A 20,914-nucleotide genomic window follows, 5' to 3' on the forward strand; every position below is an offset into this window, starting at 1 on the left:
CCCCTGCTTGTGTTCCCTCTCTCGCTGGCTGTCTCTATCTCTCTCGAATAAATAAATAAAATCTTAAAAAAAAAAAAAAAAAAAAAGGATGGGCTTTCCCAGGGTTTGCCATCCTGGTCATCCTTGTGATGGGGACTTAGACAGTTCATGGTCAGCAGGAGAAGGTCAATGGGGATCCCATGTGCTGGGCCCCAGCACCCACGGAAGTGGGGAGTGTCCGATCTGGACTGGCTTGGAGGTCAGAGAAGAGGAGTTGAAGGTGCATCTGCAGAGATGGGAGGTGGAAAACAGTGACAGCCGGAGTGACGGCCCACAGGTGTCCGCCAAATGCCACAGCAGAGGGTGGGGCTGGAGCACAGCCCCCGGGGGCCTGGGAGGCCACAAGTGCCCGGCCAAGGAGCTGGGACTACATTGTGAGCGTGGGGTTGGGGTGTCAGGGCACAGAAGAGCATGAAATAATGAAGCAGCCCTTTCAGATTTATATCGTAAAAGAGCTCCGAGCTGTGAGCAAGGTGGACGGAAGGAGGGGGACTAGGAGGAAGGGCAGGGGCTGTGGAAAGGGAGGAGCAGAGATGGGACCCAGTGACAAGTCCCAGGGATCCTAGAGTGGGGGTCTGAGGGACGAGGGGTGAGGAGAGGCGGGAAGGCAGCTCTGCTACGCATCTGGAATATACCAGTCATTGCTCACAACATCTCATGCTATCCTCCCAGCCACCCTGGGAGGTGTCTACCCTCACTGTGGAGACGAAAGGTTAGGAGACCTGACCGAGGTTTCATAGCCCGTGAGCCACAAGCCAGACTAGATGCCAGGCCTGAAGCTGGGCACACGGTCCTGGACTGGCTGGCACTGAGCACCCTTCATCTGTGAATGCCCCTTGAAAGCTCCCTCCTGCCTGTGTCTTGAAACTTGGAGGCTCTGGTAGTGGCCCCATCTTTCTCTGGGGCTTCTTGCTTCCCACCGATGCCCTCCACCCTAGGGGAACGGTCATCTCTCCCTCCCGTCTCAAGCCTGGACTAGAGAGACTGAGGAGAGGCCCAGACCAGGGCCAGGACAACCCGGCATGAGGACCTTCAGCATGTCTGAAGTTGCTGGCATTCTCAGCAGGTCCTTGGGCCCATCGTTTTCAAGAGAAGAGATGACCTCTCTGTCGTGTTCTCTTGAGGACCCATGGAGCATGAGGGCAGGGCTTCCTGTGTTATTTTCATCACACCTTGCCAGAGCCTAGAACAGTGCCTGGCACACAGTGGATGCCCAGTGAATGTTTGTTGAATGACTCAATGGGGTGCCTGTGGGACATTTATGTGACAAATTCAGGGGGCAGATGAAGATTCAAGTCCATATTCATCTCAGATTCAATTCAGGAATGAGTTTGGGACAGGGCCGGGGAGGTCACAGATGCTTGTAATTGGTGCCCAGAGAGAGAGCTGAGGAGTAGGCCCAGGCAGGTCACAGCAGGAGTGAAGCAGGTAAGATGCGGTTTCCTTTCAACCGAGACATCCCTAGCATATTAAACACAGTATCTTTCACCTCCACAAAGAAATATACTCTCTCCCACTTCTCTTGAACTGTGAAGCCGTCTCAGTCCATCCTTGGTTTCCATGGATACAGGTGAGCAAGAACACAGGGGAGGATGGTGAGTGCTGCTGGGAGCAGTCTTGGGGGAGTCTTCTGGGGGGCAGTGACTCTCGGCCTCAAGCAAGGGCCACGATGTAGGAATGCCCAGCTGTGCCAAATCTGACAGTTTACCAACAGCATCCAGAGATTCAGACTTTTATGTGAAATCTGGTGTTTGGAGTTTGGCAATTAAGTTTGATTCTTTTTTAACCTGTTAAAAAAATAATAAGCATGGAACAAATTCAGCGTGAGGACAGCCAGGGAAGAAATGAGAGGCCAGGAAGCAGCACCATCACAGCAGTGGGCAGAGGAAGCAGACAGATGACAGCCTCTGGAGAGCTCAGGGCAGGGAGGCAGGGGCAGGGCAGGAGTGTTTCCAGAAGTTGCCAACAGTGTCATCCAGGCAGATGAGGCCAAGAAGTCCCCTTCGCGTTTCGCAACAAAGCTATCAGTTTAGCAGAGAGCTGGGGCAGCAGCCAGGGTGAGAGGAACAAGGGGGAGGGCTGGTTGAATGAGAGATGAGAGAGTGTAGACAACTCTTTTAAGAGGCTTGGCTGTGGTGGGCCAGGAAGAAGCCGGACCACTAGCTGCCAGGGTCAGCTGGACAACCCAGATCGCTGGAGGGAGGAAGCTTGGGAGGCTTCTGCCCAGGGAAGGTGGTTGAAAAGGGGAAGTTGGGGGAGGGGGGGACAAGGAGGGGAGGGTGAGGAGTGGAGAGCTGGGGACCGAATCTCAGGAAAGAGGAGCTAGCCTGGAAGAAAGTAAACACAAGCATGGGGTACCTGCTCTGAATGCTCCCTCCCTCTGCCAGGAGCCACAGAGCAATAGCTTATATATAATTTAATCATAGAAAATCACTTAAGAGAGATGCCATTAAAGGCATGTTTCAGGGGCACCTGGGAGGCTCAGTCGGTTAAGCAGCTGCCTTTGGCTCATGTCATGATCCCAGGGGCCTGGGATCGAGCCCCACAAGCCTGCTTCTCCCTCTCCCCCTGCCTGCTGCTCTGCCTACTTGTGCTCTCTCTCTCTCTCTCTCTGTCAAATAAATAAATAAAATCGTTGAAAAAAGAAAAAAGGCATGTTTCAGATGGGGGAACTGAGGCTCAGAGAGTGAAAGTGACCTGTCTAGAGCCACCCAGCCAGAATGGCCTGGGTCTGCTGCTCAAAGGATCAAAGGCTGAGGTGCTCCCCACTGCACCTCCCAGCTGCCCCCACCCCAAGAGCTGCAGGGATCACGGTGTTCCAAAGGTGGGGTGTGAGGCTGTGCGGGTGGAGGCTATGGGGACTGGGAAACGTCCTTGTGCCAGGCAGGGGAGGCCATTAGCGCCCTAGGAGAGTACAGTCTCCAACCGAGGGGGCAGAGCCCGCGGCGGGGGCATGAGTGGGCAAGTGGAGAGGCGGCAGGCAGGGGAGGGGCTTTTGCCAGCTCTGAGCGGTTTGAGCTCATTTGAAGTCAGCGGGGAGAGAGGCGGTGCAGGGCGAGGGACTGTTTCACTGGAGTACAGAGTACAGAGAACTGATGGTTCTGGGGCTGCCTCCTCAGTGCCAGGTCCCACGTGGCCTTGGAACATTCACAGTCCCGTGGACCCCTCCAAGCAGCCCTGCTAGGGGAAGGGAGCTGAGGCCGTGGGCTGAAGCGCTGGGCCCCACAGCACACAGGGACTGGGACTGCAGCAACCCTGTGAGTGGAGGAAGGCCAACGGGGGCCAAGATGGGGTGGGGCCAGGGCTCCAGGGGCCACAGTGGAGCAAGAAGCTTGCTGGGAGTCTGGGAAGAACTCAGCGGCGGGCCGGGCCAGCCCCGGGAGATTGTGTGGTGAGGTCACCACAGAGTGGTCAGGGAGGGTCCTCCCTCTCAGGGCTGGGGCAGGGCGGGGCACTAAAAGGCCAGCTCAGCTCTCACCCATGTCCCTGCCTTGGACAAAAATGACTACTACTTGAGGACTGGGTAGATTAAGGAGGACTCTTTCAGTGGCCATTCAAACTAGTTTAAGCAAAAACAGGGATAATTTGTCTCATTTAACTGGAAAGGTCATTGACAGTGGGAATCTCTCTGAGCTTGCTTTCTTGCTCACTCGCCATCTCTCAGCTCTGTTTTCTGCGTGCTGGCTGTATTCTCAGGTGGGTCTCGCCATTCCTGGCAGAGATGCCCCTCAACCAGCCCCAGGCCCACATCTTGCGAGCTCAGTAGCCCCAGTGGAGCCTTTCTTAATGGTTTCAGCAATAGTCTCAGAGCTGACGTCCATCCCTGAAGCAGTCTCTGCATCTGACCACCAGCCTGGGCTACATGATCCCCTCTGGAGCCTGCCGTGGAAAAGCAGCCAGAAGACAGGGACAGGGATACCTAACCAAGGACATCCATAGCACTGGGCACACTTCCTCCCCTCCAAGCCCAGGACCCTCCCCGGTGAGTCCCAGCCTAGTCTCCACAGCGGTAGCCTTAGAACTACTTCCGACCAAACTCCAGACTAGGCCACCCCCCCTGGAAATGACGGTGCTAGGAGGGAAAGCAGGGACAGCCTGTGGTGTGAAGTGACATGGGACAGACCTGAGTTCCCACCCAGACTTTGTCACTCACCAGCTGCACATCTCAGGGCAAGTCACTGCCCTTCTCTGAGCCTCAGTTTCCCCATCTGTAAAACAGCCAACACATCAATAGCACCCACAATGTGCAGCTGCCATTTTAAGCACTTTCTACTTTTTAAAAATCCTCAGACAGACCCTATGAGGTAGGCACCATCATGATCATTCCCATTTTATAGTTGAAGATGAGTGAGACAAGGAAGGTCCTGCAACGAGTCTAAGGTCACACAGTTGGCAAAGTCTGTGTGGTGACAGCAACGGACTTAGCAGGAGCAGAGCTCTTGTGGTCAAGTGGCTGGCCCCATGCCAGGATCCAATGCCTGGGAAATGCGGTGAGCACCGTAAGGATGGTGGGTACTGCTGAAGGGTGCTTGGTTGGAACTTGGCAGAGGCAGGATGCAGGCAGAGAAGGCTCTACCAGCTGGCGCTGAAAAAGTGCTGAAGCCAACATGTCAGCCTTGAAAGCTTCCCCGCCAGTTGTGGAGAAGCATAGAACAGGAAGATGGGCATGGGAGGTGGGGAGAGCCAGGCTTCAAGGAGGAGGGAAGGGTTTCTTACCTTTTAAGCCTCCATCCAGTCACAGTTTCTCCCTATAAGTCATCAAAGAGGAAACACAGAGAGGGAAAGCATTTTAGCCAAGGTCACACAGCAAGTGACCAGCTTCTGGATCTGAATCCTCCTTCTTTCTTGTCTTTTCTACTCCAGGGACCCAGCGTGGAGAGGAGCTTGTGCTCTAGGGATGGGAGAGACCCAATATGTTAGTGACTTGAAGAGTGATCAGGGCTGGGAGCGGGAGACATGAAAGCCTGGTGGGAGTACTCCGAGGAGGCCCGGAGACCTACCTACCAGGACTGGGCCCATGGGTTTGTTACGGGGGTAGCCAGTGGCTGAAGAAAGGCAGATTCACAGAGGAGAGGGTGATCAGTGGTCCCCTTCCTCCCACTGGTAAAGGAAATGGAAGACCATGATGGGGACACTAAATTTGGCAACTTAAGGGTCACTAGTGACTTTGGCTGCAGCAGTGTCAGGGACAACAGGAGCAGGAGGAGACAGATTGCAGATCTACAAATTTTAGGATGAAAATGATGTGGAGGGGTGAAGGGGAAGAAGACCAGAAGGAGTAGGCTCCAGGGCATGTAAACAGGGAACCCTCTTTCTCCCCTGAAAATAGAGAAAACAGGGCATGGGACATATGAGGACTCTGTACTATCTTTGTAACTTCTCTGTAAATTTAAAACTGTTCTAAAATTAAAAGTTTATTTAAAAATATAGATGGCAAAGAGGTGAGAATGGGGTGGCTGGAGAGTTTGTAGGTGGCTGAGGGGAAGCAAGAATTTGAGGAAGGGAGAGCATGCTCATTGGACTTCTGTTCTTTGGATATGAAATTGAGTGAGCAGGAGGCCGGGGAGGAGGAGGTGGTGGGGAGTTCTGAGCTGGGACACATCAAGGGAAGCAGGAGCGGAATGAGGCCTGGGAACCCTCTACCTACCCCTTCCAGGCACCCCTCGGCCCTACTGCAGTCTCCTCCCTCCCCAGAATCCCGCTGACTCTGCCTGGGCCTTGCTCCAATTGGGGGCTGTGGAGAAACTCCCAGGGCCGGGGGATCCATGAGCATAGTAGGTACAGAGTTCCTCAGGCAGGTATCTGTGAAATTTGGAGGGGGGGGTGTTGAAGAGGTTCTTCCTACCCTAAAGCACTGGGACTCACTGCTGATCAATGCACACTGATCTCCTCCTCTTGGTGTAATTGATTACCCAACTCAGAACTCAGAGGCCCAGCTGGGGACCACCTTCTCCTCCATTTCACAGACTGGACCAAGTAAAACTTGCTTGGTTCTGTCACCTCCCCCCAGAAGATGGGAGTGGGAGGCTTTGTAGGAGGTGGAAAAGGCTTCTTAGAGCTGGGAGGTAGGGGGATTCAGGGTCCCACCTCAGCAAGGAGTGGAGATGTTCCAGGAGGCCCTCGCAGCGGTGCTCACTCCCCTGTAGGAGATTTCTGTGCTCTGAGCTTTGGGAAATAAAGGTGCAGAAGGCTGGTCCTGTAGTGTCCTTGGAGGAACCCTGACCTGGGAGTCTGGGGTTAGATGCTGCTTCTGGAACTGTAGTTGGGATTCCTCTGAGAGGCCTGAGGCTTGGGGGAGAAGGCAAGGTTTCCTAGGCTGGCCCCATCTGAGCCGGCCCTGGGGGCAGCTAGTAAGGGAGGGGGTGCCCAGAAGAGGGCTGGGGCAGGGATGGAGAAGTTGGGAGTGCTGGGGTATTGAGCTGGGTTGGGGCTGGGCATGGTCAGGGAGGCAGGGATGGAGGGGTGTGGTTGGGAACTGGGAACCCCATGGGAATCCAGTAGGCTGGACTGGGGTGCTGCTAGCAAAGGCGGATTGTGACTGTGTGGAGGTGCGCACTGAGCATGGGGTTGGGAGTAGGCTGGGAAAGAAATGGGTTGGATGTGGGGTGGAGACACAGATGGCAGTGAATAGTGATGGGGATGGACTAGAAGTGGACCTTTCAGAGGTGGGTATGGGTTGCAGATGGGGCCAGGGTGGCTGATCCAGTTGGGTTGGGGGTTGGGACGGAAATGGATTTAACCTGGTTTGGGATGGACCAGGGATGGAGGTGAGGCTGGGACGGGGAGAAATTGAGCAAGGAGTGGGGCTGGGCCCGACTGGAATGAAGTGGATTTGGGACTGGGAGTAGGAGCTGGAAAGGAGAGGGGTGAACCCGAGCCTGGGCGGTGGCTGCAGACTGGAATCGCGCTGAGGTGGGGTCGCCGCGGGGTATGGGGCTGGGGAAGAGGGTGAGCGCCTACGCTGGGAACACAGTAGGCGAGGGTTTGGGACGTGGGTGAGGCGCGCCTGGGGAGCGGCAGGGCAGATCTGCCGCGGGGCGCGGCGCGCAGGGGCTGTGGGTGAGGGGCGTGGGGGCGCCCCGGGGCAGGCCGGGAAGGGGGGGCGGCCCTCCCCCTGGGCCGGGCCAGGGCGGCGCTAGGACCGAGCGCGCGGAGGGAGCGAGCCGGGCGGAGCCTGCGCCCCCCGCCCCCCGCCGGCCGGCTCCCCTCCCCCGGCCGCTGGCTCGCTCCGCTCGCAACGCTGCAGAGGCTTCGAGGCGGCGGCGGCGGCGACTCCTTCTTTCCTTCCCTCTTCCTCTGGACGTCCGTCCGTCTGTGCGTCTGTCCGTTCGCCCTCGGTCCGGCCAGCAGCATGGCCGGCGTCAGCTTCAGCGGCCACCGCCTGGAGCTGCTGGCGGCGTACGAGGAGGTGATTCGGGAGGAGAGCGCGGCCGACTGGTGAGCCCCCCGCCCCCGCCCCCCGGCCCCTTTGTCCCCGCGCCGCCGCCGCCGCCGCCGCCGCCGCGCCTTTGTTTCCACCCGGCTCCGCCGCCCTGCAGCCGGGAAGGGAGGGGGAGACCCCGAAATGGTGCAGCGGCCCGGGAGGGCCAGGGAGGGGCTGCCTTTGTGCGCGCCGGGGGAGGGGCCGGGCCAGGCGGGGCACCGCCGGGCCCCGAGCGCCCACAGGCGGTCCCAGTCGCGCGGTGGGAGCGGTGGCCGGACGCCGGCCGGGGAGACGCAGGGTCCAGCTGTGTGGCCCGGGGCCGCATGGCCCTGCGGAGCCCATCCCCCGCCCTCTGCCCTCCCGCCCTGGGCCCGGGGGACAGGTGTGCACGGGGCGGCCAAGGGCACCTTCGCCACCTTCGAGCGGGCGAGGACCGGGCGGGGACGAGGCGGGGACCGAGCCCGCGAAGCCAGCGCAGCCTGTCTGGCCCAGCCCGGCCCGGCCAGGCCACAGCACAAAGGAAAGCTAGGGCGGGGGAGGAGCGGAGCGGGCTGGGGGCCGGGGCGCCCCGCCCACCGGGGGCCTCTCGGAGTTGGGGTGTGATGGAAAGACGTTCATTGCCACATAGCAACCACCAAGCGACTCCTGTTCCCCTCAGGGGTCGCGGAGGAGGCAGAGGTGAGTCCTCCTCTCCTCGACCCCTGAGGGGATTGTGGGGACCAGACAGCAGGTCTGGGAGATGCCTGGGGACTGAACTGCCTGGCTAGGTGGCCAGCTGGGGTCCCTGAGGGGAAGCTCTCAGGCGCACAAGTGTGGAGGGAGCTCGGAAAGAGAAATGAGAGAGTAGGTAGATCCAGTGAGCCCCTAAGCCTCATGGCCCAGTGGCCAGAGGTTCTTAGCTCCCTGGTTGGGGAAAAGCTGAGCTCCCCTCTCCCCCTTCCCCTGCTGTTGTCTTCCCCTGAGCTGTGGGAGGGAATGGACCACCTGCTCTCAGGCTGGAGTCTCAGGGTGGCAGGAAAGTAAAGGGGTCCCACACTGCCCCATTCAGGAATGCTCTTCCCCCAAAATACTCTCTCCTGGGACAGGTGCCCATTCTGTTCTCTAGGCCTGATCTTCTCTTGGCAGGCAGGAAACTGAGGCACAGAGTAAGGATAGGTCTGAGGGACTTCACTTGGGCTGGCTTCACCCTCATCCTAGGAGGGCACAGTTGGGTAGGGACACTGACCTGGGGGCTGGAGGCGGGGCAAGATGGCCAGGCGTCCATGCCATGGTACTGCAGCACTGGCGGGCAGCCAGGCCTGGAGGGATGGACGTGGGAGACAAGCTCTCATGTCCTGCAGGTCAGTCACAGGAGAGGCCAGCGCCGGGCTAAGCTGGCAGGCGGCCCACCCATTGTCCCAGCCCTGCCCCAAGGGGGCTGAGATCATGGGAGGAGTTCAGGGCAAGTGGCCGGCTTGGCCCGGTGGAGGACCTAGGCTTGGGATAGGGGCCTTGCCTGCAGAGAGGCACAGCCCACCTTAAAATCCCCCTCTTGCCCTCTTGTCTGCTGGTTACTGTCTACCATCACCCCATGTCCCTGTAACCTCCCAGAAGCAGGGCTCTGGCAGCCCAGTGCAGGGCCACACAACCACTGCTGGGCCACATCCTGCTTAGCAGAGGCCTGGGCTCCCACCTCCCAGCAGCATCCATGTGGCCACAGCAAGTTATTCATCATTGGCATGCGTCACCCCCCCATCTGGGTTGTGTGTGGGACACACAAACACACACACCCTCGCAAATACACACATTTGCTCACTCCCAAGGGCCTAGATAGCATTTTGTAAAAAGGATATGAGGGTCATAACCTGCAGAATAGGGCATGAGTGCCCCCAGCACCCAATACAGAGCCAGGGGCATGGCAGAGTCTCAAGCCCCAGGGGCAGAGTCTGCACCCAGAGACCAGAGGAGGGTGTCTTGGGTACAGCTGCTGTCTTGGTCAAGGGGTTTGGCACTGCCCTCCCTTACCTTGCCTCCTAAGGGGAGCTCACTCCTAGGTGGCAGAGCCTTTGAAATGGACCGTTGCCCTGAATGTGACACAACTCACTGTGTTGACCACACACAGGTGTCTGCCCCTCTCTGGTCTTCTTGAAAAGGGAAAGAGGGGATGGTACCGCACCGTATCTGGGACCCCCAAGGCCCTTCCAGCTCCAGCATGCTGAGAGTGGGATTGTCCTGAGGGGCCACCGGCCTTTCGTCTCCCACCGCAGCTGGATGCGGGATCTCCCTGCAGGGGCTACATTCCAGCCCCACTGCACCCTAGTCCAGTGTCTCTGGCCTGGGTGGTTTCTCAGAGTTTGTGTCAATATCACAGATACCTACGGGTGCTGCCCTGTGATGGCCCCGGGACCCAGTGAGTGACAGGTGTTGATTGACTGAATCAGATGTCTCCGCTTCACACAGCTTCCAGTTAGAGGCATCGTCTGTCTCTAGGGGTTGAAGCTGGAGAAACCTGTAGATTCCTGGGCTCCCCATCCTGATACCTTGTGGTTTCACCAGCTCCCACCCATTCAGGCCCGGGCTGCCCCTGATGTGTTTGAGAAGCGCAGATCTAATGAGCTCTGGGGTGGGCTCGGAGGCTTCTTGCCATCCCTGCTGGGGTATGGTAAGTGCTCTTGGGAGGTGCAGATTAGGGCAGGGCTTCCTTGGGAGCTGGTGTTTGTCCCTGAGGGATTTCAGCCACGGGTGGGCCATGAGGTAGAGAAGTAGGTCTGGCCCTCCTGTGGAGGGAACCACATATGCAGAGGCTCCCGGGTGGGAAACATCTAGAATTGTGTTTGGGATCCGGGGAGCCATCCAGCATCCCAGGTGTTTGGTATGGATATGGAGGTCTAGTTGGAAAGGCAGGCAGGGGCAGAGCTCAGGGTTTGAAGGCCTGCTGAAGGCTTTGAACTTAGGTATGGCTTCTGCCAGGCAAGGGCTGCGGCTGTTAGTGGGAAAAGATGGCCAGAGGTGGGTAGGCAAGCGTCAAGGATGGAAGGGGTGCTTAGCAGGGCTGGTGTTCGTGGGCCCTCAGAGAGGCTGACAAGTTGTCCCACGGAGGTGTGATATCTAGAGCAGTGTCTGGCAACCAGGATCTTTGAGTTCTGCCTCTGTTTCTGGTCTGTGGAATGGAGAGGGGCAGACCCCTGCTTCTCTGAGGGCCCTTTGTTCCCAGTGGTGGGTTAGGGTAGCCAGACAGGTGGTGGGACAGCTGTGCTGAGAAGCAGCTGCCAGGGTTGGGGCCCAGGCAACAGTTGGACCAGGAGCTTCCCAGCCCCACAGCCCACCTGTGTCCCTTTCCGGAGGGAGGGCTCCCGGAGAAGTGGAGTTGGGGGGGTGGGGGGGCTAGGGGGCCATTTGGCCCTGGCAATGACTTGTGCTGACCTCATGAGACTGGGCCAGGCCCTCCTTTTCCTTTCCTCCTCCCTCTCTCCTCCCTCCTCCTTCCTTCCTCCCTCCTTCCCTCCTCCTTCTCCACCCCCTCCCTCCTTCCTCTTCCAGCTCTCGCTTCATCCCCCTTCCCTCCGTCTCTCCCTCCCTCTTTGATTTTTCTCTTCATCCCTTCACTTCCTTTCTCTCTCTTTCTTCCTCCTCTCTCCTTGTTTCTCCCTCCCTTTCTCTTCTCCATCACCCTGCCTCCCCTTCTTCTAGCCCCAATACTCCTCCACCTTCCCTGGAANTAGGGAAAGGAAAGCATGGGGAAGGGGCTTGAGACCTTCTGAGCCTCTGGGATGAGGTCCTTCTCCCTTGCCCCACTGGGTTCTCAGGGGGAGACGGCTCTGCCTTCCCTTCCATGAAATGGATGCTGTGCCAGTGCTGCCAGGGAGAAAAAGCCAGGGCAGAAGAAGCTAGGGAGGAGGAGCAAGGAGGGAGGCTGCTAGGGTCAGCTTTCTCGTGAAACTAAGGCAGAAGGAAAGGCCAGCATTCCCAGGAGGCCAGGGCCTCCTCAGCTCTGGCAGAGGCCTAGGGGCTGGAAGGCCAGGAGAACATGCCCAGCAGGGGTCTGAGTCTGGACAAGAGTGACAAGAGTGACCATGGTGACCTCATCCCCATTTCTGAGAGGCGGAGATTGAGGCCAAGGGCACGTCCCCAGGGTCCTTTGTGCTCAGGAGAATGTGGCTAGGGTGGGCCCATCATCTGCCAGTTGTCAGGTTGCCATGGTTACCGAGGGATGCCCAGCGAAGAGAGCACCAGGTTCTCCTCCCCCTCCCTTGCCATGGGGGGAGGGGCGGTGGGTACTGAAGAACACACCAGGTAGGTTCCCAGCGCTGGCCAATGGGGGCTGAGGATTGTGGTAGCCAGGGAACGGTAACCAAGGAACCGTCGCCTTGGAGTCTCCATCTCACACCCGCTCACTGGGTTGTAGGCTGCCAGGGCCTGAGCTCTGAGAACGGGACACATGGGCTCCCTCAAAGCCAGCGACCAGGCAGCGATTTCTGCCCCCTTGCCTACTCCCCACCTGACTCTACCGAGTCCCTCTACCAAGGCCCAGGCTACCCCCACTGGGCTCCAGCCAGAATTGGTGCCTAGCCCCGCTGTCATGATGACATGGCGGTGCTGAACCAGAACCCCTACTCCTGTCCCGCCTCCTCTGGGTCCCTCCTCCTTCCCCGGAGCCATCCCCACCCAAAATTGGCCGCCTGGGCCCAGTCAGTACTCTGAGCCACCCCTCCCTCTCCCCAGGGCTCTGTACACGTACGAGGATGGCTCAGATGACCTCAAGCTTGCAGCATCAGGAGGTACGAATTCCAGCCATTCCTTTGCCTTCCACTCCCCCCCCCCCGTTGTTTTCCTCCCCACCCTCCTGGCTCCAGGCCATCTGCCTGCCTTCAGCCAGCCGACCCATACTTGTCTGCCAGTGTCCTTCCTCCAGCCATCTCGAAGATCCCCAGGGTGGGGCGGGAGGGAGCCTTGCTTGCCCTTTGAGGATGAGAAAACCGAGCCTCAGAGATGGAGAGTGATTTGCCCGAAGTCACACAGCGAAGTCACACAGCGAGGAGGGAAGGGGCGGGGCTGGCCCAGATCACACCCACTTTCTCCAGAGCCCAGCTCACCGGGCATAGCACTGTGTGAGCGGTGATGAAGCGCCAAGAGTGGGACACGGGGCGTGTGAAGAACAAACGCGTCCTCAGCCCTAAATCAGCCCGGGGGTTCACAGACAGAGCTTACTCCTGCCTGCTGTCCCTGTCTCGCGCCAGCACAGAGTGTGGGACCTCCAGCTCTCTGGGTGTGCCTGCAGAGCCCACGAGACGAGTCTTTCCTTCGGGTTCCGGGCCCTTTGCAGGGTAAGGGTTCAGGAGGTGGGGAGTCTTGCTTGATACCCTCCTGATTCCCCCAGATGGGGGTTTGCAGGAGCTCTCCGGCCACTTTGAGAACCAGAAGGTGATGTACGGCTTCTGCAGCGTCAAGGACTCCCAGGCCGCTCTGCCAAAATATGTGCTCATCAACTGGGTATGCGGCTGTGGGCTGGGGAGGCCCCAGAGCAGTCACCCGCCTCCCCACCTCACCTACTGACACCACCAGAGAGAGCCCACCAGCCCCCTGGCAGGGGAGCCCAGGGCCTCAGGCTGCTGCCCCCTCTTGTCCTTTCCCGACCCCCTCTCTGCTGGATACTTTGCAGGTTGGTGAAGATGTGCCTGATGCCCGAAAATGCGCTTGTGCCAGCCACGTGGCTAAGGTGGCTGAGTTCTTCCAGGTGCGAGTGGGGCCCGGGCTCGTGGGGGCGGGGCCAGACCTTAGCAGGGGCTGGGTCTCTGTGCTGGTGGTGGTCTTGGAATGGAGCCAGGCTGCCTGAACACGCCTTCTTGCTGCAGGGTGTCGATGTGATTGTGAACGCCAGCAGCGTGGAAGACATAGATGCGGGCGCCATCGGGCAGCGGCTCTCCAACGGGCTGGCGCGGCTCTCCAGCCCCGTGCTGCACCGACTGCGGCTGCGCGAGGATGAGAACGCCGAGCCGGTGGTCAGTGTGTGCCTCGGGCAGGCCAGCCCTGCCGGGGCTTCACCCGCCCCGTCTCTGCCAGTCAGTCCTCACCCTTTGTGGATGGGAGCTCCCAGAGCACTCGGCCCGTTCTCCCCGCTCACGCGAAGCTGTTTGACTCTGCAGGGCACCACCTATCAGAAAACTGATGCAGCTGTGGAAATGAAGCGGATTAACCGGGAGCAGTTCTGGGAGCAGGCCAAGGTGCGGACCCAGGCCCCAGCTTTCAGGCTGCACTGTCCCTCCCTAATCCCTCTCCAAGGCATCGTTCTGGCCTCTGTCCCTCCTCAAACAGTGTGTCCCATCTTGTGTGCTACCCCAGCCGGAAGAGGGAGCCCTTCCGGCTTTATGGCCATAAGGCATAATTCCCAGACGCAGAACCTCCCCCGTCCCGGTCTGGGGATGGGCTGGAGGGGCAGTGGCAGAGGCGGGCCCCAGCTCAGGGCCTGCACTGCCTTGGCGTGGGGGGTTGCAGAAGGAGGAGGAGCTGAGGAAGGAGGAGGAGCGGAAGAAGGCCCTGGATGAGAGACTCAGGTTCGAGCAAGAGCGGATGGAGCAGGAGCGGCAGGAGCAGGAGGAGCGGGAACGGCGCTACCGAGAGCGGGAACAGCAGATCGAGGAGCACAGGTTGGCCCTGCCCCACCCTAGGCCACCTGCTCCAGGCCTGGTGCGGACCCACGCTAAGGTGTGCGTGCCGGCTTATCGTTCCAGGAGGAAACAGCAGACTTTAGAAGCCGAGGAGGCCAAGCGGCGGTTGAAGGAGCAGTCTATCTTTGTGAGTTTTTAGCCGGGGCTCCTGGTCTCCTGGTGAGGGGAAGTGAGAACGGTCCCCGTGTTCCTGGGCCTTCAGAGGGGAGTCTGGAGGGGGTTGTCATCGGCTTAGGGACAGTTCTGGGTGTTTGGAGCCTCTCTGCATGGGCATGGAGTGTCACAGAGTATTAGGCCTGTCACCCGACCATGTGGGTCTCTGTTCCCTGGCTGTGGAGAGAGACTTCCTTGAGGAAGTGTCTTCTGTAGACTGAAAGAGAAAATCTACCTTGACCCTGACCCTCACTGACCAGGCCCCCCTGCCCCTCCCAGTGGAACAGGAGAGGCTTGGGGTGGGTTAGACATGCTTCCTGCACTTCGGGGGCTGGAGGCCTGACCCCCACCACAGAGCCACATGAATGAGTTTGGCGTTTGGAGCATCTGTGCACACGTGTGTGTCATTCCAAGGGTGCTGGCTGACCCCCAAACATTGGGGTGGCCCACGAAATCATCTTGGAGTTGAGACTTCATGCTTTGACTGGAATTTTGTATTTCCACAATAGCTAAGGTCATTTAGGCTGGAGCATGGTATAGTTCTGAATGGGAGGTGGGTGGTACTCATCTGGACTGGGACTGTGATGGCCAGTTGTGCCATGAGGACCCAGACAGGAGGCTGGGAGGGTGGACACCAGACAACCCTGCAGGCCCTGGCATGAAGTGGCTGTCATAGTTCACTCCAGCCACATCGGCCCTGGGAGTGGAGGACGTGCAGGTAGGGAGCTCAGCTGCAACTGCTCATTCAGCGCACCTTTGCCACCTGCCACGTGCCAGGGGTTAGAAACAGTGGAGAACAGGTGGGCAAGGCTTTTTACAAAAGTAATTGAGGGATCAAGTTTGTTTTGAATTGTGCCAAAATGTCCATAAAATGTGCCATCTTCACCATTTTTAAGTGTACAGTTTAGTGGCATTAAGAGTCCCAACAAATCCACATTGTACAACTGTCATCACTGTTCATCTCCAGAATTGTTTTTTCATCTTCCCGTATTGAAACTCTGCCCACATTAAACATTCCCTCCCCATTCTCTCCTCCCCTGGGCCCCTGGCAACTGCCTTTCTGCTTTCTTTGAATTTGACTACTCTTAAGTACCTCATTTGAACGGAACCGTAATTTTTTTTCCTTTTGTGACTAGGTTATTTCACTTAGCACACTGTCTTCCGGGTTCATCCAGGTGTCAGAATGTCTTCCTTTTCAAGGTTAATAATATTCCACTGTATGTATATACCACATTTTGTTTATCCATTCAGAGCAAGGTCGCTTTGAAAAAGCTTATTTTGACAGAAAATTTCGCACGCACACAAAAGTTGAAAGAATATTAGTATGGTGAGTCCCCTGAAGTGATCACTCATTTTCACCAGGTGTCAGCGTTTCAGGCAAAGTCTTCAAGTCTCACACCATTATATTATAGTCTCATCTGGCCCTTCAAGTGTGGCTCATGGGACAGTGACACTGATATTCTGGCAGGTCAGGGTGGTGACCCTACGAGTTCAGGCCCTCTAAAGAAGGTCCCATGTGAGAACTTTGGAATTTAGAACCATAAAGTGCTTTCTCGTTATTTAAGCTGTTGTTCTGCTTTCTCTTCTCTGTTAAGAATTGTGTTCCTTGTCTGAGTTCCCTTTTTGCCTGTGTTGCCAGGGAGCCCCCATATATCTGAAAAGGCTTAGGGACAGCAGTGCCTTGGACCCGATGATTAGTGTATTGATCTCGCTTTCCTACCCGTAGCCCCAATTTGTTTCAATGTTTTGCACTTTGTTGGTAGTTTAGGCTTTTGTGGTGAGCTTGCCTCTAGTCCTTTTTTTGAACGAGGCAGAGGAATCTAGTGAGGTCACCCAGGCAGGGCTGGAATACCAGCAGAGGCTGGTGGGATATAATTTATGGGAAGGCAGGGAGCCTGACTGGAGCCCAATGGGCTGAGGAGCAGGGGAAATTTGATTGGAAAGAGAGCTAGGTCAGAGGAGGACTTGAGCTTTCGTTCTGAAAGACACAGAGTTGTGGTTAGAGTGACAGCCCTCTCGGGGGTACTTGGAAGGGCCACTCTCTTAATGTATCCCAAGGTATGTGTGTAACTGCCCACCTTACTGCAGCTCGCTCTCCCCTCGGCGTCAGCCCCCTGCCCCATTCCTCACCCGCAGCTTGCTCTCCCCTCTCCCCTCGGCATCAGCCCCCTGCCCCATTTCTCACCCGCAGCTCGCTCTCCCCTCAGCGTCAGCCCCCTGCCCCATTCCTCACCCGCAGCTCGCTCTCCCCTCTCCCCTTGGCGTCAGCCCCCTGCCCCATTTGCCACACTAGCAGCAGGGGCAGCACTGGTTAAAAAGTTTGCTGTAGTGAGTTCAGTTGAACCAACGTGTGCCAACTGAACCTTGTGCTGGCCACTCACACACAGACCTGACTTCTCACTCTGTGTCACCCACAGAGGGTGGGGGCAAGGATCCCAGAAAACGGAAGTTAGGATACAGTGTCATCTGTGATGTGTGCCTGGACCACCTCAGGGAGACCCAGAAATGACCTGAATGGGCAAGGGACCTCTTCCCCGGGAGGCAGTGCCCAAGCTGAGGCTGGAAGCGGGAAGAGGTGGACCTGGGGTGGGAGATGGGCATTTGGGGCAGGAGACATTGAGCTCCCATGCGAAGGCGTGGGGGGGGAATGGTGTGCCTGTTCCAGGAACTGTGACTACACCGTGCGGAGACTTTGTGGCTGCATCCTACAGGGTGTGTGGGTGAGTCAGGGCAGGAGGCGGGTGTTAGAGAGGTGATGGGCTAGATCAGACAAGGGGAAAGGGAACATGGGACAAACAGGGGGCCCCATGCCTTTACTGCTGGCGTCGCAGCCTCAAAACTGCAGTGCAGTTAGCCGGTGCAGTGCAGTAGGGAATGGTGGGGACTGCAGCGAGCCGGGCAGCACGTGCCTGGGGTCAAGGCCCCTGCAGCACAGCTCTGGCCAGTAGTTGCTTTGGGGCATGTCTGTTGTGGCCAGGGCTTCTGGCATTTTAAGAGAAACCGGAGATCCTGGTTTTGGTATGAAACTCCTGATATTTAAGTGGTAGCAACTGATATGTTTTAAAAATACCACACTGGCAAAACAAAAGCTGCGTGTGGGCCACACTCAGCTAGTACTCACTATACTGGTGAGAAACCCCCTAAGGGATGTTAGGCTAGGAAAAATCGTGGTCTGATTTGGATTTTGGAAAGATCCTTGTACGAGAGGATAGCAAGGAGACAGGTGACTAAGGAGAAGCCCTCCATCATGATGCCAAGATCAGGGCAGCAGTGATGGCGGTGTGGCTGACTGGGTGCTGGGTGTCAAGAACAGTTAGCTACAAAGCAGGGAGCACTCCTGAATGGCCCTGGATGCCGGGTTGGATCTGGGGATGAAGGGGCAGGAGGAGCTGAGCTGGGTACCGAGGGGCCTGTCTGAGCTGGAGATGAGGTGACCTAGGGCCTTGCAGGTGGAGAGAAGGAGCTACATGACTGGGTGGCAAAGGGAGCAGAGGTTCCACCTCCAAGCCCCTTCCTGCCAGGTTGTGGAGAAAACATGGGGCCTGTAAGAAGGCCGAGAGCTCAGGGGGAGTGGGGAGCCCAGGACACTGTCCCTTTGGTTTCCAGGGTGACCAGCGGGATGAGGAGGAGGAGACCCAGATGAAGAAGTCAGAGTCGGAGGTAGAGGTGAGAGCTGGGAAGAGGGCAAGTGAGGTGTGCAGGGCTCGTCTCGGCTGGGCCCGCCCTGACCCTTTCTCTGTGCCTTTAGGAGGCAGCGGCCATTATTGCCCAGCGGCCTGACAACCCACGGGAATTCTTCAAGCAGCAGGAACGAGTTGCATCGGCCTCTGCAGGCAGCTGCGATGCACCCTCGCCCTTCAACCACCGGCCAGGTAGTCCCAGGTCCCACCCCCACCTGATCCCCACTTCTCAGGTTTGGGGCCTGAGCCTCTCTGCGACTCTTTCTTGGAAGGGAAGCCTTGCCCAAGGACCCCTTGGAGAAGGCAAGGCCATTCATCAAGGGTGCTTTCACCCACCGACTCCGAGGGGGCAGGACTGAGAGGGGCTCAGGCCAGGGTCGGTGTTGGCCTTGGCTGAGCAATGGGTAGTGCTAGAGGTCATCCGGGCAGCCCTGGCATGGACTGAGGCACCCCCATGGCTGCAGGGAGCGGCCCCGCTGGGGTTGAACTAGGTCTTGCCTGAAGGGCTGCGGGTGCATGTGGGACGGGCTCTGACCCTGGCCCTGAGTTTGAGCAGCCCGGAACCTGCATCCAGTGCTCGCTGCTGGGATCGTCCCTGTGCAGCTTCTGCCTCCCTCCACAAAGCACCCTCCCGCTCTGTCCGCTGCTCCGTGTGTTTGCCCCTGCTGTGTGCTTGGCCCCGTGCTGGGGTTCCAGGGGTGGGGCCCGCTGTCCCGTGATGCTCAGAGGCTGGCTTGGCGTGGCAGGCTCATTGCTGTGCGTGCCTGGTGCTGGTGGGAGTCATCTGTGACTTGAGGCTGTGGCCTAGCTGAGGGCAGTTTGGACTTCTAGGGCCAGCTCTGGGGGCGGGTGAGGCCTTGGGGTGGGGGTGGGGGAGACTGACCCTCTCTTGTCCTCTGTCTCTCTCTGTCTGTCTCTCTCGGCAGGTCGTCCGTACTGCCCTTTCATAAAGGCATCGGACAGTGGGCCTTCCTCCTCCTCCTCTTCCTCTTCCTCCCCTCCACGGACTCCCTTTCCCTATATCACCTGTCACCGCACCCCAAACCTCTCTTCCTCCCTCCCATGTAGGTAGCAGCCCCAGGCTTCAGTGGGAGGGGTAAGGAGGGCCCCGCTTCCCAGCAGTGCCCCCCCCCACTCCCCCAGCCTGACCGCTGATCTCTGGTGTTTGTCCCCAGAGCAGGTGCACCTGTCTCTTTCCCCTGGCCCTGAAGGGGCTCTGGCCCATAGGATCTGGAGCTGTGGTCTGGCCCCCGAAGGGCCTGGGGGGGCTCCCAGCCCCCACCCAGACTCCACACAGGAGGTGCTGGCCAGATCCCAAGGTGGACAGTCCTGGTCCCATCTGGCTCCCTGGCCCTCCCTGACCAGCCTGGGGGTTTGTTCCACAGGCAGCCACCTGGACAGCCACCGGAGGATGGCACCTACCCCCATCCCCACCCGGAGCCCATCTGACTCCAGCACGGCTTCCACCCCTGTCGCTGAACACATTGAGCGGGCTCTGGATGAGGTCACATCCTCGCAGCCTCCACCACTGCCACCGCCACCCCCTCAAGGTGAGTGAGGGGCTGCACCCTAGCTGCACCAGGGCTCCCACTAGTCCCTGGGCCGAGACCCCCACGTGGCCACAGTAACGGCTCCTCGGGGATCTGAGCCCGATGATCACCCAGATCGTACTGCACGGGCCATGGCTGTGGCAGGGAGGAGCCGCAGCTGTGGCAGGGAGGAGCCCTGGTGTTGCAGTGGGACCTGCCGTTTCTAAAGCTCAGTGTGTCTCCCTGGAATGGGGATCGGGCCTTCCTCCTGGGCTGCTGAGCAGATCAAAAACCCTAGGAGATAAAGGGGCAGCAGGGCCCAGGGGGTGTGCTGAAAGGTGCTCTTCTCTTTTGGAAGCCGCTGACTCCCCAGCAGGTGGGCAGAGCGGAGTAGGTTGGCTGCCCTGGGCCTGCGTCCTTTTCTGAGGGAGCTGACCCCATGTCTTTCCTCCATGTGTGCTATGACAGAGACCCAGGAGCCCGGGCCTGGCCTGGATGGCGAAGAGACCAGCCAAGAGGCCAGAGCAGCAGCCCCCCCGGCCTGGGCCGGCCCCGTGGAGGAGCCCCCGCAGGCCCCAGAGCCTCCGCCGGGGCAGGGCAGCCCCACGGAGGACCTGATGTTCATGGCATCTCCAGAGCAGGCTGTCCTGGCCGCCCCTCTGGAGCCTGCCGTGGCCAACACCGCCACAGCGGACACCCCGGCAGCCGATGCCATTGAAGCCGACACTGCCACTGCTGACACCGCTGTTGCCAATGCCATCACCCCCACCGCTGCCAGCCTCATTGACCTATGGCCTGGCAACGGGGAGGAGGCCTCCAGAGCCCAGGCTGAGCCTAGGGTCCCCACACCTCCCGTGGGTGCCGAGGTGCCCCTGCTAGATGAGGTGGCTGAGGAGCCACTGCCCTTGGCAGGCAAAGGCTGTGCCAACCTTCTCAATTTTGATGAGCTGCCTGAGCCGCCAGCTACCTTCTGTGACCCAGAGGAGGAAATAGAAGGGGAGCCCCTAGCTGCCCCCCAGGTCCCAACTCTGCCCTCGGCTCTAGAGGAGCTGGAGCAGGAGCCAGAGCTGGAGCCAGAGCCAGAGCCCCATCTGCTGACCAATGGCGAGACCACCCAGAAGGAGGGGACCCAGGTGGGGCAGGGACATCCTGGTGGGAGGGGTGGTGCGCAGGGTTCTACCAGGGGGTACCCGCTTTCTCTGTGACCCACGTTACTGGAGGGAAGCTCCATTCCGTCTTTCTCCTTGGGCCAGCTCTGCTTTTTTGTCCAAGGCAGGCATATGTTTCCCTGGAAACCACTGATGGAATCACTGGTTGCTGGGGAAACGAGCAATGGCCTGGTAGGTCAGCGCTAGTCCTCCTGGGTGGGGCCCAGTGACCTGGAGCTTTCCTCCTGCAGGCCAGTGAGGGGTACTTCAGCCAATCACAGGAGGAGGAGTTCGCCCA

The 20,914-nt window shown here is 58.6% G+C and overlaps 2 protein-coding genes across 2 annotated transcripts in view; one reads left to right on the plus strand and one right to left on the minus strand.

Annotated features, from left to right (window-relative positions):
* Positions 1-459: 459 nt before the first annotated feature.
* Positions 460-7,392, minus strand: LOC103664757 (vegetative cell wall protein gp1-like). Its single transcript, XM_040630606.1, has 4 exons — positions 7,384-7,392; positions 6,127-7,174; positions 4,756-4,787; positions 460-1,826 (listed from the first exon to the last, which is right to left on the minus strand). The coding sequence occupies exons 1-2, from the start codon at positions 7,390-7,392 to the stop codon at positions 6,128-6,130; spliced, it is 1,056 nt and encodes a 351-aa protein (XP_040486540.1). The 3' UTR covers positions 460-1,826; positions 4,756-4,787; position 6,127.
* DBN1 (drebrin 1) overlaps positions 7,279-20,914 on the plus strand; it is a 14,781-nt gene continuing 1,145 nt past the window's right edge. Inside the window, 14 exon segments of the mRNA XM_040630231.1 lie at positions 7,279-7,476; positions 12,164-12,219; positions 12,819-12,931; positions 13,101-13,175; positions 13,294-13,440; positions 13,585-13,662; positions 13,934-14,085; positions 14,170-14,233; positions 17,866-17,925; positions 18,008-18,131; positions 19,325-19,489; positions 19,937-20,601; positions 20,868-20,910; positions 20,913-20,914. The exon segment at positions 20,913-20,914 is cut by the window's right edge and continues 46 nt beyond it. Coding sequence (XP_040486165.1) covers positions 7,391-7,476; positions 12,164-12,219; positions 12,819-12,931; positions 13,101-13,175; positions 13,294-13,440; positions 13,585-13,662; positions 13,934-14,085; positions 14,170-14,233; positions 17,866-17,925; positions 18,008-18,131; positions 19,325-19,489; positions 19,937-20,601; positions 20,868-20,910; positions 20,913-20,914 — 1,830 coding nt within the window. The 5' untranslated portion in view covers positions 7,279-7,390.

Source organism: Ursus maritimus, unplaced genomic scaffold (genome assembly GCF_017311325.1).
Source record: "Ursus maritimus isolate PB19 unplaced genomic scaffold, ASM1731132v1 scaffold_15, whole genome shotgun sequence".
Lineage (NCBI taxonomy): Eukaryota > Metazoa > Chordata > Mammalia > Carnivora > Ursidae > Ursus > Ursus maritimus.